This window comes from Trichechus manatus, unplaced genomic scaffold, assembly GCF_000243295.1.
Source record: "Trichechus manatus latirostris isolate Lorelei unplaced genomic scaffold, TriManLat1.0 scaffold00069, whole genome shotgun sequence".
Classification (NCBI taxonomy): Eukaryota; Metazoa; Chordata; class Mammalia; order Sirenia; family Trichechidae; genus Trichechus; species Trichechus manatus.
The window spans coordinates 3165910-3180964 of NW_004444005.1; the positions used below are offsets into that span (position 1 = coordinate 3165910).

Here is a 15055-nt window from a genome sequence, read left to right on the forward strand (position 1 = left end):
CTGGGTCAGCCCCCAACTCCATGCATTTCCTCCCCATTCTTGTCCTCCATAGCACTTCCAACTGTGTAATCTACTGTCTGGAGGATAGTGGTAGAGAGCAGGTGTCAATCAGGCCTTTAGCTGACAGGAGACAACAGCTGGGAGGCTGGTTGCCTGGGTCCTGTTCTTCCTAGATAAAGTGCAAAAGAACAGTATGGCCAGTAAAATGAGCAAGGGCTTTGGAATCCTTAAGAACCACATTTACTTGTTTATTGGCAGGTTAATTAACCTCTTTGAGCCTCGGATTTCCCATGTGCAAAATAAGGTTAATACCAACCCTGCAGGGTTGTTGCATTAAATGAGATACTATATATGAAGTGCTGAGCACAGTGCCTGGCACATTTGTTCTAAATAAAGGCTAACTTCATGTTCTTAAGAGAGGAGTGAACAGCTCTTCCTTGGCTCTGTGTGTGTGGGTATGTAATGCCTACAGTAGTCCAGTGTGGTAAGGGAACCCCATCAGACCTTTAGGGGACAGAGGATGTGTCAATGTGGCTAACTCTTGGTTTGGGGTACAGAGAAAAAAACCAGCAACAGCAGAGGCCAGACTCCCCAATTCAGTATTCAGCGCCATTTTATTCACATGCTCCCACATTCTTCCTCCATCCATCGTGGGCTTTGCTGCCCAGGGGTGGGATATATTTTCTTTCATGCTCTCTGGGGAACAAGGGAACAGACTTTGGGCTGCAGAGTCGGAGGGGGGAAGAGTTAGAGGGGGTTAGTGGTTTGAACTTAACCAGAGCTTTTAGGGTTAAGGAGGAAATTAGTCTCACCCATAGTGAGAGGCAGAGAAGGCACTTGTCTCCCATGCAACCCCAAAGACCAGGCTCCTTTGGGCAAAAGGGCAGGCTCTGGCATGTAGGACGATGCTCTGTCCTTGGAGCAGGAAGCCAGTTTTTGTGGGAGGCAGGCGTGGAGCCAGGCATGGCCTTGTGGTCTTTCCCAGGTTAAGAAGAAAAACATGGGAAGCACCATAGAGGACAGTGCCCCCAATTGAGGTAGGAGAAGGGGGCTCGAGCCTGTGGGGTCCAGGGGGAAAGGCTAATCAGGAACCCAACCACCCCCTAATGAAGGGCCTGTGGATTAGGGGGTCCTGGGCCTCCTCTGTGCTGCCCTTCTCCCCATCAAACAGCTAGCAAGTGCCTAGGAGGCTCCCTGATTTTCTATAGGTCCTACGAAAACTAACCTCCTCATTTTACCATTGTGAGGCACACAGAGGTGGGCAGTATACAACAGAAGCTATTTGGGAAAGAGGCCTCCCCAGTGTGGGGGGAATTAGAGAGTCAGTTTCTTTGGGGACCAGACACTTGTAATATTGGACAGAGGTAGATACTCACACTTCCATTTTTCTCCCCTCTCCCCCAGGATTCCTCTCTGTCCCTGAAACATATCCCTATAGAGCTGGGCTGGGCTGGAGCACAGATCTATCCCCAAGGCCAAGAGGTGGGGAAGTTTGTGTATGGGTCTTGTGGGCTTAGGCCCTGCCCACCTAGTCTTCCCAGTCCCCTTACTAGGGGAGGTTTTATCATAGCAGGCTTAGGCTCAAGTCTAGGTGGAAACAGAAGGTGTGGTGAGGGGAACGGTGGAACCACAGTCAGAATCCAGGTCCAGGATGGTGTGGGCAGCAGTGGCCTGGGTGCCTGGCCCCAGGTGGCGCTCTCGAAGGCTCTGGAGATAACTCTGGAGGGGCACAGGGCAGAGAGGGTGGGAGGAGGGGCCCAAGTCAGAGTCCCCCTTCCACCCTGGCCATCCCCATGTACCCTCTGCCCCTTCCCCCCAGGGTGCCTGCCCCACTCACTGGAGCCAGGCTGTCAGCAGGGCTCCGGGCATTGGGAGGCAGCTGGCGGTGGTAACTGCCCTCAGAGAGCCCCACCCCAGGGCCGGTCCGGTGCCACTTGGCCTCCTGCTGACGGATCCGAAGGAGTTGGAGTTGCCTTTGCTGCCGGCTCAAGACTACCGCTTGGGAGGAGGCAATGCAGATGCAGGGAGGCTTCTTTAGACCCTGAATCCCACCCCCAAGCACACTCCCACTGTAGAGAAGTCCATCTGACCTCCCTGTCGTGGTCTTCTCATGTCTCATCTTTTTCCCTGTTATTCCAAAAGAAACGCTTTCTTTGGAATCCTCCTACTCTTTCCTCCTGGACTTCCCTGAGATCCTCTTTTCCTTCCATAATAGTTCCCAATAACTCTTCCTGTCTCCCTTCACAATTTCTCTTCTCACTCTTACCCAGACCTTCTTTGGCTCCTCCACATCTAACTTTCTTTCAATGCCCTGACCCACTCACCTTGAACACCCCCACCCTCTTCCCTCAAATGTATTTCTCCCCTTCCCCTCATCAAGTCTGGGAACTAGGGGCATGAGTGGACACAGGCTGGCTGTTTCCGTACCATGACACTAACTTACCATTGGCGTGGCCTCCATGTTCCTCAGCCATGAGCTTCCACTGGGCCAGGGCCCCAAGAGCTCCCAGGGCTGGCCAGGCCCCGAGTAAGACCCAGCTATACCAGCAGAGAGGAGGCAGGGCTGGAAGTGCCTGCAGCCGTTGGCTCAGCCGACTGCCTAGTGCCAGCCCCTCCAGGAAGAAGTCAGCACAGGCCACCAGCACTGCAGCACCCAGCAGGGCTGTGCCGAGAACTGTGAACGGGCGCGGCCACCGAAGGGTGAGCAGGGCTCCCAGCAGTGCCAGCCCCACCAGGCCCCCGGCTGGGACCCAGGCTGAAGGCGGTTGGTAGATGGGCTCAGTGCCCAACAGGGCTCCAGCGCCCAGGGTCAGGCCTAGCAGGAGACCAGTCAGGAAGAGCCCGACACTGCGAACCAGCATGGTGACCAGGCCGCAGAGGAGTCCAATGCCCAGCGCAATGCCCGCGCTCACCTCCAAGCTCAGCTGTGTCTCCAGCACCCGCTCCTTGTGGCACAACAGGAAGATCACCAGAGCTCCTGACAGCAGGCCCGAGAGAAACATCACTGCCTTGAAGCAGCGGTAGCCTGGGGAGGGAGGCAGGAGGCACTGAGAGGCAGAAAGGGGGGTATCCAGGGATGGCTCTGATGATCTGGACAGGTGAGGAATGGCAACCCAGAGGAGCAGAAGACAGGAATAGCACATCAAGGGGCCTCAAGGCAAGCGGCAGAGAGCAATAATATCAGGGAGGGCAAAGGATAGTTCAGGAACTGTGAGGGGATGGAGGGGAAAACCTGAGGTAAGACAGATGCATTGAGGGGAGTAAGTCTAGAAAGAAAGTCTAGTCCTCCCAGGGATGGCAGGTGGGAAGAAATCAGCACAGGGTTATTCAGGCTACTGGGGAAGGGTGACAAAGCCTTAGGCATGGAGTATAACTTGGGAGTGGAGTTTTGAGGTAGGAGGCAAGAGGAGGGCAAATGAGAGCTGCCAGGGATCAGAGCCAGGAGGTATAGGCATGGGGAAGGACAAGAGGAGATGCTGGCGAAACAGGCATGGGCCAGACTGAAGGTAGGCATTCCCTGGTAGAGGAGTGGAGATGGCCCAGGAGCAGAAAAAGTTGGCATGATCCTTGAGGGTGACAGTAGTGGGAAGCTGCCCCCCAGGACCCTCACCGAAGCAGCAGTAGATGATTCCAAAGCAGCAGCAAAGGGCACACACTAGGATGGGTGCCAGTTCAGGACTGTCCTGGGGTTCCAAGACACATCTTGGGTCTGGAGGCTCTGGGAGTTGTTGGTTAAAGGGCCTGGGGTCAGAGGTCATGACCAGGGGCAGCAAGTCTTCCTCCATGGCTGAAGAGGAGGTGGTCACAGGGGGAGGTGTCAGTTTCCCTCATCCATCCATGAAATCTCTTGAGGGGGTTGGGAAACCTGCAAGGCGGTAGGGGGTGGCAACTCATACGCCCATGAATATTGAGGACTATGTACCTTATTTATTTTGAAGAAAGGTCAGTTTTAAGAGGGAGCATGGCCCTGCTGGGTAATTTAAGAAATCTGTGGGATTGGGTTGAGGGAAGTGGGCTGTCTTTTCACTGCCCTGTGAAACAAGGACACTAAGTAAAACTTAAATAAATAAAAATTTTCTGAGCTAAGAGGCCTTCGTCTGCCCCCAAGCTTTTCCAGGTTAGGGTAGGAGTAGGAAGCTCTGGGTCTGGGGAGGGAAGGGCCCCAGGGGCACTAGTGGGACTGGGGGCTAAAGCTCCAGCAGCTTGCTCCAGCTGAAAAGAAAGCTTGTTCTGTCTGCAGCTGGGACTCAAAACTACTCCCCTGGACTGGAAAGGGAAGGGTTAATAGAAGGGGAGAAGGAGGAGGAAGAGGAGAGAATGAGTCATGGTGGTGTCTCTGGACAGCCGCTCTAACCCCAGGGAAGAAAGAAGGAAAAACACCGGACCCCAAAGGAGTTTGGGACAAGGAATCAAGTAGAGATACTTTATCGGAATTTTGAAGCCTTGGCTTCATGCCGAGATACAGTTGTTGAGGGAAGGGAAGTCCAGCCACAGTCCACCTCCAACGGCCCGTCACGGAATAAGCAGGCGCTTCACCCACAGGCATCTCATACCCTGGTAGCCACTCCTACTGAGGATACTGGTACCAGACTTTTTCCTACCTCTCCCTTGCCCCAGGAGTGTCAGGGCTGCCAATGGGATTTAAACTCAGTTCCTAAAAGGAGGAGAAAACCCAGGAGGGGCTGGCATTTTGGGCACTATTGGAGTGGGTGAAGTGGATGCAGGTACTTTCTCCTCCAGCTGTCCTTTTTTGGGACCTCTAGGTCCAAACAGGCTGGAGGGACTGCTTGGGAAATCCCTGGGGCTCCTCTCCTCAATCCGCTTGGAAGTCTGGGGACCCTAAACAAGGGAAAGTTGGGGAGGGGGTGTTTACTCACCACCCTGCCAGGGCTGAGGAGAGGAGGGGGTGGAAGTGCTTCCCTAGACCCCCAGCTGCATGCTTGCCCGGAGGTCCCCGGCGTCGGGGCGGCTGTCGGACGTGGGCCCCCCCAGGGCCACCCTGTTCGTTGCCCCCTAAACTTTTGCAAGTCGTAGCCCAAGCCCTGGGAGCTAAATGCAACCAGCTTGGGGGTGGAGGAAGGGGACGGGGGTGGAGGAAGGGGACGGGTGTGGGTGGGTGGGTGGCTTTGACATCACGGGGCGGGACCCTCAAACTCTTTCCCCTGTCTGTGGGGGGGATCCAGGTTACCCACCGCTCTAGGCTGGGACTAGAGACCCCAAACCACAGCAGGGAAGGGTCTTGGGGGAGCATCGCAAGAGGTTTGGGGAAGGTCTTTGAAAACTTAAGAGATGACTCGACAACTAGAAGCTCAGAAAGCCCCAACCAGGGTCCCAGTGTCCCCCTAGCTCCGGCTTGGTTTCTTCCACTTCCCAGAGAATTGGAGTATTGTCTTCTGGAGAACCGGGTGGTCGGGATCGGGGACCTGGGGAAGGGGCTATTACTGGCCTGAGGGCGCCAGCGGGGGGCTCATGGGTGAAAAATCTTACGGAACAAGACACGGCCTGGAAAGGGCACTGACAAGAGCGGTGTAAGAGGATAGAGGCGTGTGCACTGGAGGGGACGGAAGGCGAGGGGACCCAAGCCGGGTCTGCGTGGGGGCGGGGGCGCGTGTCGACGTCGACCGAAAGGCTCGGTATGCAAATGAGATGCAAAGAAGCATGCAGATGAGCGCAAGGTTCTTTGGCACTCGGCTCTGGCCCTAAACCCAGCGGAGCTACACCCTCAGTTCCCCGGCCCCGTTCCCTGACCGGGCCTGAGAGCTGCGTCCAGAAGGGCGGATCCGGGCCGTGGGAGCTACAGTTATAAAGGGGCAGTTCGCCAGCTGGGTCAGGCGCTGGGGAGGCCCAAGGTTTGCTGGGAAAGCAGGAGCATCGCTGGGGGGTCAGGGTGGGGGCTAGCCTGGGGCGCTCTCCCCTCTGCTCCACCCCTGCAGGATACAAAGAGGCCTCTGTCCTCGGCTGCGGTCCGCAGGGAACGGATCAGGGCGGTAGCTCCTCTACGCTCCCTGGTTTTTTTTGCAAGGGAGACTGAGACTGTAGCTCGGTGGCTCTCCACCATCTCCCAATCTCGGCAGAGCCCAGGAATACGGCCAGAGGAACCCTGAAAATCTGCCCCCAGTCCGCACGCACTGCTGCAGCGATCGCTTGCTTTGCTTCCAGCGGTGCAACCGGTCGGGATCCCATTCCGGCGCACGGAGGGCGGTGGCGGGGGGCCCTTTAAAGGGCGGGGCCGGTGCTTCCTGAGACCACCTCCTTTGATTTGACTCTGTACTTGCTGGACCTGCTCTCGCGTCGGCCAACCGCTTTCCTTTTCCTTCCCGTCTCTTCCCTGGTGACCCCGGAAGTGGAAGTGGGCTCAGGTCGGTGGCGAAGACGGAAGGCGGAAGCAGAGCGTGAGCGGGAGGCGGAGCCGGGGGAGCTGCTCTCGTAGCTCCCCCTGGCCCCTGGCTCAGCTGTTCGAGGGGGAGGAGTTACCGCCGCACTTCGGTACGTTACCTTCGCCCCCTCAACCCGGAGTTGTCTCCCTCAGGGGCAACCCTAAGCTCTGCCCCCAGATTTTCTTTAGGGGCTGCACGGTCCCCACCCTTTTCTGGCAGCCTGTGGCTCCCCTTTCCGGCCCGCTTTCCGTTTTTCCCAAGAGTGACCCTAGGACCACACCCTTTACGGTACCTCCCTCTTTAGGATTACAGTTTTCTGAGGGAATAAAAACTAAGGGAATTTGGAGGGAGGAGGGTTGTGGTTAGTTTAGTTCTGGTTTATTGCTAGGAGTAATGAGTACCCTAAAAGAACCTGGGAAGACGTGTCCCCCCCCCCGCCCCTTGGGAGATTGATGCATTAAATGTATCCCGACGTAAAATTATTTAACCCCTCTCAGTTCCATTCTTGACACCTTTATTACAGGCATCAGAACCTCCCATGATGGCTGTCACCTAAAACCCTCAGGAAGCCCCGGGGTCATGGCCCAGAAGCACCCCGGAGGAAGAGGGTTGTGTGGAGCCCACCACAGTGGTGGTGCTTCCCTCAGGACTTTCGGACCCTCCGTGGAACCTGACATACTTTCATTCTCAGGACCCAGGGACTCAGCGGGAACTACCCTTAATGGTACCCGCTGCCTCACGGAGCAATCAGATCCTAAGTACACACAGCCTCCAAACCCAGCCCACTGGTCAGATCCAAGCCATGGCCCCCCAAGGGGTCCAGGACCCCCCAGGGATGGAGAGGATCCTGATCAGAGTGAGATATCTTCAGAAGAACAGTCAGGAATGGACCAGGAACTCTCAAGAGAGAATGAGGCTGGGTACCAGGAGGATGGGAACCCTTCTTTTCTTTCCATTCCACCTACTTGCAACTGCCAGAGAACCCCTGGAATCCCTGAAGGTCTTTACTCTGAGGGAGGAGATAGCTCTTCTAGCAACTTTTGCCATCACTGTACCTCTCCAGCCTTGGGGGAGGAAGAAGAGTTGGAAGAGGAATATGATGAGGAGGAACCTCTTAAGTTCTCCAGTGATTTTTCACGTGTGCCCAGTGGAAAGAAACCTCCACCCCGGAGACAGCGGCACCGTTTTCCAACCAAGGAGGATACTCGAGAGACTGGACGCAGAGATCCCCGGTCCCCTGGGCGACATCGGCTGGGCAGAAAACGAAGTCAGGCAGATAGGCGTAGAGGCCTGGGATTGTGGGGAGCAGAGGAACTATGTCAGCTTGGACAGGCAGGCTTCTGGTGGCTGATTGAACTGCTGGTATTGGTGGGAGAGTATGTGGAAACTTGTGGGCATCTCATCTATGCATGCAGGCAGCTGAAAGGCAGTGATTTGGACCTTTTTCGAGTCTGGGTGGGAGTCTGGGCTGGGCGGCTGGGGGGCTGGGCCCAGGTGATGTTCCAGTTTCTGAGCCAGGGGTTTTGCTATGGGATAGGGCTGCTCACCCGTTTTCTTAGGCTAGTGGGTGCTTTGCTGCTTCTGGCTCTTGCCCTCTTATTGGGCTGTCTACAGTTGGGCTGGCAGTTTCTGGTAGGACTAGGTGACCGGTTAGGCTGGAGGGGTAAGGCTACCTGGCTGTTCTCTCGGCTGGATTCTCCTGCCTTGCAGCGTTGCCTGACTCTGCTGAGAGATAGCAGGCCATGGCAGCAGCTGGTAAGAATGGTTCAGTGGGGTTGGCTGGAGTTGCCTTGGGTCAAGCAGAGGACTAACAGGCAAGGGAATGCACATGTAGCTAGCGGGCGCTACTGCCAGCCTGAAGAGGAAGTGGCTCGACTCTTGACCATGGCTGGGGTTCCTGAGGATGAGCTAAACCCTTTCCACGTGCTAGGGGTTGAAGCCACAGCATCAGATGTTGAAATGAAGAAGGCCTATAGGCAGCTGGCAGTGATGGTGAGTAACCTTTCCCTTTTCTCTGTTCCCTCTTTTGTTTCTATCTTTTATTTTCTATTCCAGTTTTGGGGAGAGTGGAATAAAGGGAAGGCAGTGCAAGAAGTCAGCTTGAAGCTGAAAGGTAACTTATTCTTGGAAAAGAGTCGTAAAGACTTTTCCTCCTCTACTATGGCTCTGATCTTCCCTCAATTTTTAGTTTTTTGTCATGAGATTTTATTATTATTGTGAAGAATAAACGTGATATATCAAGCACTATTGGAATCACTCGCCCTGGAATATCCAGGTGAAGTCCTTTTGACTAGGGTGAAGAGGCCTAGTCAGAAAGCCCCTCAGCTGCTCTGCCCTGAACAAATGACGGTTTGTTCAACACAGGAAAACACAGCTCTCTCTCCCAGAGGAGTAAGTGTGCATCTGGTGTGGGAACGCTCAGGGAGTTCATGTGAGTGATTATTCTAGGACCAGGTAGAAGAAGAAAAGCTATTTCAAGACCAGCAACCCGGAGTAGGAAAGGAAAGGAGAATGGAACATAAATCATAGAGAGGTGTATGTGTATCCTACATGAAAATATGGTTGCCTCTATTGATAAAGATGACTGTAATTGTGACACACCATATGTTTGAGAGCAATGGTTTAATACAAGCATGCAATCAAATTGCTATTAGAAATAGCTATTAGATTGCTGTTACTAGATACATGATTATTGTTATTTCTGTATAAATAAAGTATATTATGAATGTAAGAAATGTGTGCAAATTGCATTGAAGGCCTATTTTTGCTGACTATGTGGAACTGGACTGGTAAAACGTCACAGTGTGCAATTACCTTATTGGTTGTATAACACCAAAGAGGAATGGACTACCAAGGTTTTCTTTAAAGTATTCAAGGCACAGTAAACCACCAGGGCTGTAACTTACCAAAGGACTAAATTAGTTTGGTGGAAAATCCATGCCCCTTACTGGATAGTTTGGGAAATTCTTACGAGTAGGGGAACAATTGCTTACACTGTAATTTGTTACTAATAGTAGAGCTCTTTTCTCACCTTTATGTCTTTTTAGCAGACATCCTTTCTTGGGAAATAGCACTCTTAGAAGTATTCTCATTTTTCAACTTACTTCTCTTGGAGTAGAAATTTAGTTAAATTCTCCCATCCTCAACACACCTGTCCTCACATTCCAAAGTTTTCCCTGGCCCAGAGTGTCCATGGGCTTTTTTATAGAACACCTCACTGCCCTTACTAGACTGGGCCACACTGTGATGATGAAGTGGCTGTTTCATTAGACTGGGAATGTGGGAGATTTAACGGCATTCTGTTTATTTGGCATCAATCAAGAGACTAACTTAATCTCTGTATTTTTGGGGCATGGAGATCAGAACATTGGGAAACTGTAGGAAGAGGGGAGATTATTTGTCTTATAGAAAACGCTAAAGATTGGATTAAAAGCCTCTGAGCATGGTGATACGCTGTTTCATTTCTGGGACAGAAAGAAGTAGCAGACTATTGTAGGAAGATTTGAGTAGACAGAATTTTCCAATTAGAAAAGAATGAGTTTGAGGATGTAACATCTTTAGAACTCCTCCTTTGATAAAAGTACAATGTGAGGGCTTGTATGTGTATGCTAGGTAGGGTGACCACCTGTCCAGCTGCCTGAGACTGAGGGGTTTCTTGAGACATGGGGCTTGCAGTGCTAAAACTGGGATAAAAAACAAAAAAAACCCTGTTGCTGTCGAGTTGATTCTAACTCATAGCGACCCTATAGGACAGAGTAGAACTGCCTCAGAGGGTTTCCAAGGAGCCGCTGGTAGATTCGAACTGCTGACCTTTTGGTTAGCAGCCGAGCTCTTAACCACTGCACCACCAGGGGTCCAAAACTAGGATAGTCCCAGGCAAATTGAGATGGTGGATCACCCCAGTGCCAGATTCTGTGCTATGTATCCTTCACATGCATTCTCCTTTAATCCTCTCAACAGTCCATGGTAGATAGGGTTGCTATGAGTGGGAATCGACTCGACGGCAATGGGTGTGTGTATAATGATGGAGAAACTGAGCCTTAAAATCTTCAAGGTCATAGCTATTATTAGCTATTAGATATATGATTGCTATATCTGGGACTTGAACCCAGATTTGTCTGCAGAGCCAAAGCAATTAATCATTCAGCTATACTGACTCTCCAAAAGGGTGGTGAAAGAAGAACCCTTCAATCTGAGATTATTTTGACCTAAATTGGGGAGAGGGTTGGAATGGACTTGTGATGAATTCTCTGTCTTGATAGGTTCATCCTGACAAAAATCATCATCCCCAGGCTGAGGAGGCCTTCAAGGTTTTGCGGGCAGCCTGGGACATTGTTAGCAACCCTGAAAAGCGGAAGGAATATGAGATGTAAGTTGGAGATGGGAAATTGTCAGGTGGGGTAAGTGAAAAGTCCTCAGTAGCAGAGGCCCCTGGACTTGTGGATGGAGGCTCTTCGAGGCTGAGAGAACTGAGGTTGCTTGTCTTTCTAGGTGGCCAGGGGCCTTAAGAGGCCAATAGGTCTGTCCTCCTTTGTCCCTCCCTCAGTGCCTCCTGCCTTACAAAGCCTTTCTTCTCTTAGGAAACGAATGGCAGAGAATGAGCTGAGCCGGTCAGTGAATGAGTTTCTCTCCAAGCTGCAGGATGACCTCAAAGAGGCAATGAATACTATGATGTGCAGCCGATGCCAGGGAAAACACAGGTATGAAAGAGGAGGAGGTCAGGGATGGGTCAGTCAAATCTCAGAGACTGGGTAGCGGAGACCTTCCTTGTGAGCCTTACTGGTAGTTGTGGGATACAGATGGTGAATAGACCCTGAGGTTTCTATCTTTGCGATGCTGTAAGAGATTGGGGATTCGAATTAGCAGTAAGAAAAAAAAATCATCAATAATATTTTTAGCTTTAAGATGGAAGATTGTATTGACAGTTCCACAATAATAGTAGGAGACTTCAACACACCACTCTCAGTAAAGGACAGAACAACTGAAAAGAAACTCAGCAAAGATACAGAAGACCTAAAGGGCACAATCAGCCAACTTGACCTCATAGACATATATAGAACACTCCATCCAACCGCTGCAAAGTACACATTCTTTTCCAATGCACATGGAACGTTCTCCAGAATAGACCACATCTTAGGCCAAGATCAATCCTCAGTAAGATCCAAAACGTTGAGATAATTCAAAGTATCTTCTCTGACCACAATGCCATCAAGGTAGAAATTAACAATAAAAAGAGCAAGGAAAAAAAATCAACAACATGGAAACTGAATAATACCCTGCTTACACATCACTGGGTAATAGAAGAAATCAGAGATGGAATCAAAAAATTCCTAGAATCAAATGAGAATGAAAACACATCAAAAAAAAAAAAAAAAAAAAAAGATTGAGGGCAGGGTATACAAAGATATATATAACAACTGAATAGATATAACTTTAGATGTTTCAATCCTATGTATCAGCAGCGATGAGACTACAGTAGTGCCCTAGGTAGGCTTGATAGATTATTGAGGAATTATCCTTTTGTTGGATTGCAGGAGGTTTGAAATGGACCGGGAGCCTAAGTGTGCCAGATACTGTGCTGAGTGTAATAGGTTGCATCCTGCTGAGGAAGGAGACTTTTGGGCAGAGTCAAGCATGTTAGGCCTCAAGATCACCTACTTTGCGCTGATGGATGGAAAGGTGTATGACATCACAGGTACAATTCTGTCCTCTAGAAGTATGGACCCATACTTCCTGATCTCATATGTGCTCTAAACTTATGTTTTGGTTAATTATTTCTCATGTTTGCAGAGTGGGCTGGATGCCAGCGTGTGGGAATTTCCCCAGATACCCACAGAGTCCCCTATCACATCTCATTTGGTTCTCGGGTCCCAGGAACCAGTGGGAGGCAGAGGTAGGTGGTATTTTTCCTCAGTAATCTGTTTGAATATGGTTTCATATGACATACTGTCTAGGACACCTAAGCCCTAGTGGCACAGTGGTGAAGAGCTGGGCTCCTAATCAAAAGGTTGGCAGTTTGAATCTACCACCACTCTTTGGAAACCCTGTGTGACAGTTCTGCTCTGTCCTGTAGGGTCACTATGAGCTGGAATCGACTCGATGGCAACAGGCTTGGTTTTAGGTTTTTTAAGTGCCTCCTTAAGGAGCCTGGGTGGTGCAAGCAGTCTGTAACTGGCTTCAAACCCACCCAGCGGCTCACGGAAGAAAGGCCTGGTGATCTGCTTCTGTAAAGATTACAGCCAAGAAAACACTATGTGGAGCAGCTCTATTGTGTAACACATGGGTCACCATGAGTCAGGGGCTGACTGAATGGTAGCTAACAAGTACCTTATCCTCTTAAGTTTGGGAACTAACTCAGTATCTTTAACTTAGGTAACCATGTGACTCTAGCAACATCTCTTGTCTCATTATTTCTTCTCAGAGCCACCCCGGATACCCCTCCTGCTGACCTTCAGGATTTCTTGAGCCGGATCTTTCAAGTACCCCCAGGCCAGATGTCCAATGGGAACTTCTTTGCAGCTCCTCAGTCTAGCCCTGGGACCACCACAGCCTCCAAGCCCAACAGCACAGTACCCAAGGGAGAAGCCAAACCGAAGCGGCGGAAGAAAGTGAGGAGGCCCTTCCAACGTTGACACCCCTTCTCTTCTTTCCTCAAATCAATGTCAGGGAGTCAAAAGGGCTGTGTACAGCACAGGATGGAGTTTGATTTGTTTATTTTTTAAATATTTAAAAAAGGGAAAATTTTAAGCTCAAATTCTTCACTGAGTACTTATAGGAAGCCCCTGAACCACTCTCCCTTCTCCCCCAGTACCCAGAACTGAATCTTGTCTTCTGACAATACCAAAGAAATAGGAGGTGGCTAGAGCAAAGAAGCTAGGGCTTGGACTGGACAGTATATCCCATGGTGGTGTGGGAATCCCAGGTATTTCCCTGGGGTTTGTATGCCTTTGTCTTGTCTTTTGCTTTTAGAGCAGATAACTTCTTCTCCCCCTTTTTAAAGTATGAGTCTGTCTTATTTCTTGACCCATTTCAGGGTGGACACCCCTCCTCCTCTGTCTCCATATACTAGTTAAAAGACAGAACAAGAAAGCATGTAGCCCTAATTGTAGGAGGTACAGCGAGTTCAGAGTGGGAGCTTTGAATTCTCTCATCCTCTTTCACCTTTGTGGGTAATCACCCAACTTCAGGCTTGTTGCTGCAGGGATGGCCAAAATTAATAATTTTTGAAAAAGCAGACTCATGCCCTCTGCTCTTGGTTAAGGGGAAAGGATAACGGGATTCTCAGCAGTCCCCTTGTGATCCAAGGGTTTGTATTTTTTTAAGTTTGTTCATATTTGTATGTACATATCTATTTAAAGCCAGGAAATTATCTTTCTATAAATATATAACTGGCAACCTGTATCTTCCCTCTCTTATTTGTCCATATAGCTGGAACTCTTTTTATCATTTGAGAATCCTTTCCATACTGTTAGCTGAGAGTGAAGGACACCCCCTATTGGACTAAGGGAGAGAAAATAAAAAATAGTTTAGAGAAGTTTTACACAGTCAAATACTCCCTTTCTTCCCCTGCCTTATGAGAACATCTCCCTACTCTTCCTGCTTACCAAATAGTAGCCATATCTGAAAAAAGTATCTTTATTATAAGGAAGATATACAGCAAAACATAGCTGGAAGGTGCTGGGGGTGAAATATATAGAAAATCACCAAACAAGCTGCCCAAACATGGCTTCCTGCTGTGGAGCAGAGGGGATTTGGCCCTTAACTCATCTGCCCTTCCTGACTCAAAGAAACCTGCCCCTAGCATGGCTGGGCCCATGGAGCCCCATATGCCAGTGTCCTCCTGGGAATGTGGGAAAGGGTGTATAGTTGTTAGGCTTTCAAGATATAGCAGATAGTATAGAGAAGAAGGGATGCATGTTACAGCCCTTTGTTCCAATGTCTTCCCCATGCCTGTGGCACTGTCCCACGCCCCATCCCTCAGTACTTGTTGATGCCAAAGAGACGAACCCCATGGAACTGGGGCAACTTAGGCAGTAGTACACTGAGCAGTGAGGCTGTGTTGACGAGGAAGTGAGCAGCATCATACTTGGTATAGAAGCTGGCCAGGAGGTAGCTGGGGAGAAGAAACAGGATGAGTGAGGTTAGCCTTCCCTTATCCATATTCATGACTTTCCAGTGATTTGTTTTGATTTAAATGACCTGTTCTATTGCTTGTAGTCCTAGGACATCCGAAAACATTCCAGCTATAGCAACAGTTATTTACTTTGGGGTTGGGAAATCATCAGATAGCACCTTTAACTGGAGATTTTAAGTCAGTTTGCATGTTTCTTAACTGTTAATGTCACGTGACAAACGACAAATGAAGCTGTTTCACCCTGTAGGACTGTTAAAGTCCTATTTGCTTCCACTCCCCACAGTCAGTTTTCATAGATTTACATCACTTCTTCCTCTATTTACTCACTTCTCTTTGGAAGTGTAAAAACATTTGGTTTTACTTGGCGTCTTTTCTCAGTCTCTTCTCCATTCCACTGCCACCAAGGGAGGTAGCAAGGAAATTCTTTTTTTTTTTTTTTTTTTTTAATATTTTATTGTACTTCAGGTGAAGGCTTACAGAACAGATAGTTTCTCATGTAACAGTAACACACATGCTGTTTTATGACATTGGTTAACAACCCCAC

The 15055-nt window shown here is 50.0% G+C and overlaps 3 protein-coding genes across 4 annotated transcripts in view; 1 reads left to right on the forward strand and 2 right to left on the reverse strand.

Annotated features, from left to right (window-relative positions):
• Nucleotides 1-1587: 1587 nt before the first annotated feature.
• On the reverse strand, nt 1588-3831 carry LOC101358941 (transmembrane protein 198-like). The gene is given in 5 exon segments (XM_012556590.1): nt 1588-1773; nt 1775-1998; nt 2444-3025; nt 3611-3797; nt 3799-3831. Coding segments are annotated over 5 exon segments (1212 nt in total).
• A 2532-nt stretch (nt 3832-6363) lies between these two features.
• Nucleotides 6364-13224, forward strand: DNAJC14 (DnaJ heat shock protein family (Hsp40) member C14). Its single transcript, XM_004379957.2, has 7 exons — nt 6364-6486; nt 6901-8369; nt 10640-10746; nt 10958-11077; nt 11912-12072; nt 12168-12270; nt 12799-13224. The coding sequence occupies exons 2-7, from the start codon at nt 6957-6959 to the stop codon at nt 13007-13009; spliced, it is 2115 nt and encodes a 704-aa protein (XP_004380014.1). The 5' UTR covers nt 6364-6486; nt 6901-6956; the 3' UTR covers nt 13010-13224.
• A 673-nt stretch (nt 13225-13897) lies between these two features.
• Nucleotides 13898-15055, reverse strand: part of ORMDL2 (ORMDL sphingolipid biosynthesis regulator 2) — a 3414-nt gene continuing 2256 nt past the window's right edge. For both annotated transcript variants that reach the window (XM_004379958.1, XM_023734582.1), the window contains exon 4: nt 13898-14490. In XM_004379958.1, the coding sequence (XP_004380015.1) occupies nt 14355-14490 (136 nt within the window). In that variant the 3' untranslated portion in view covers nt 13898-14354. The remainder of the gene's footprint in view (nt 14491-15055) is intronic.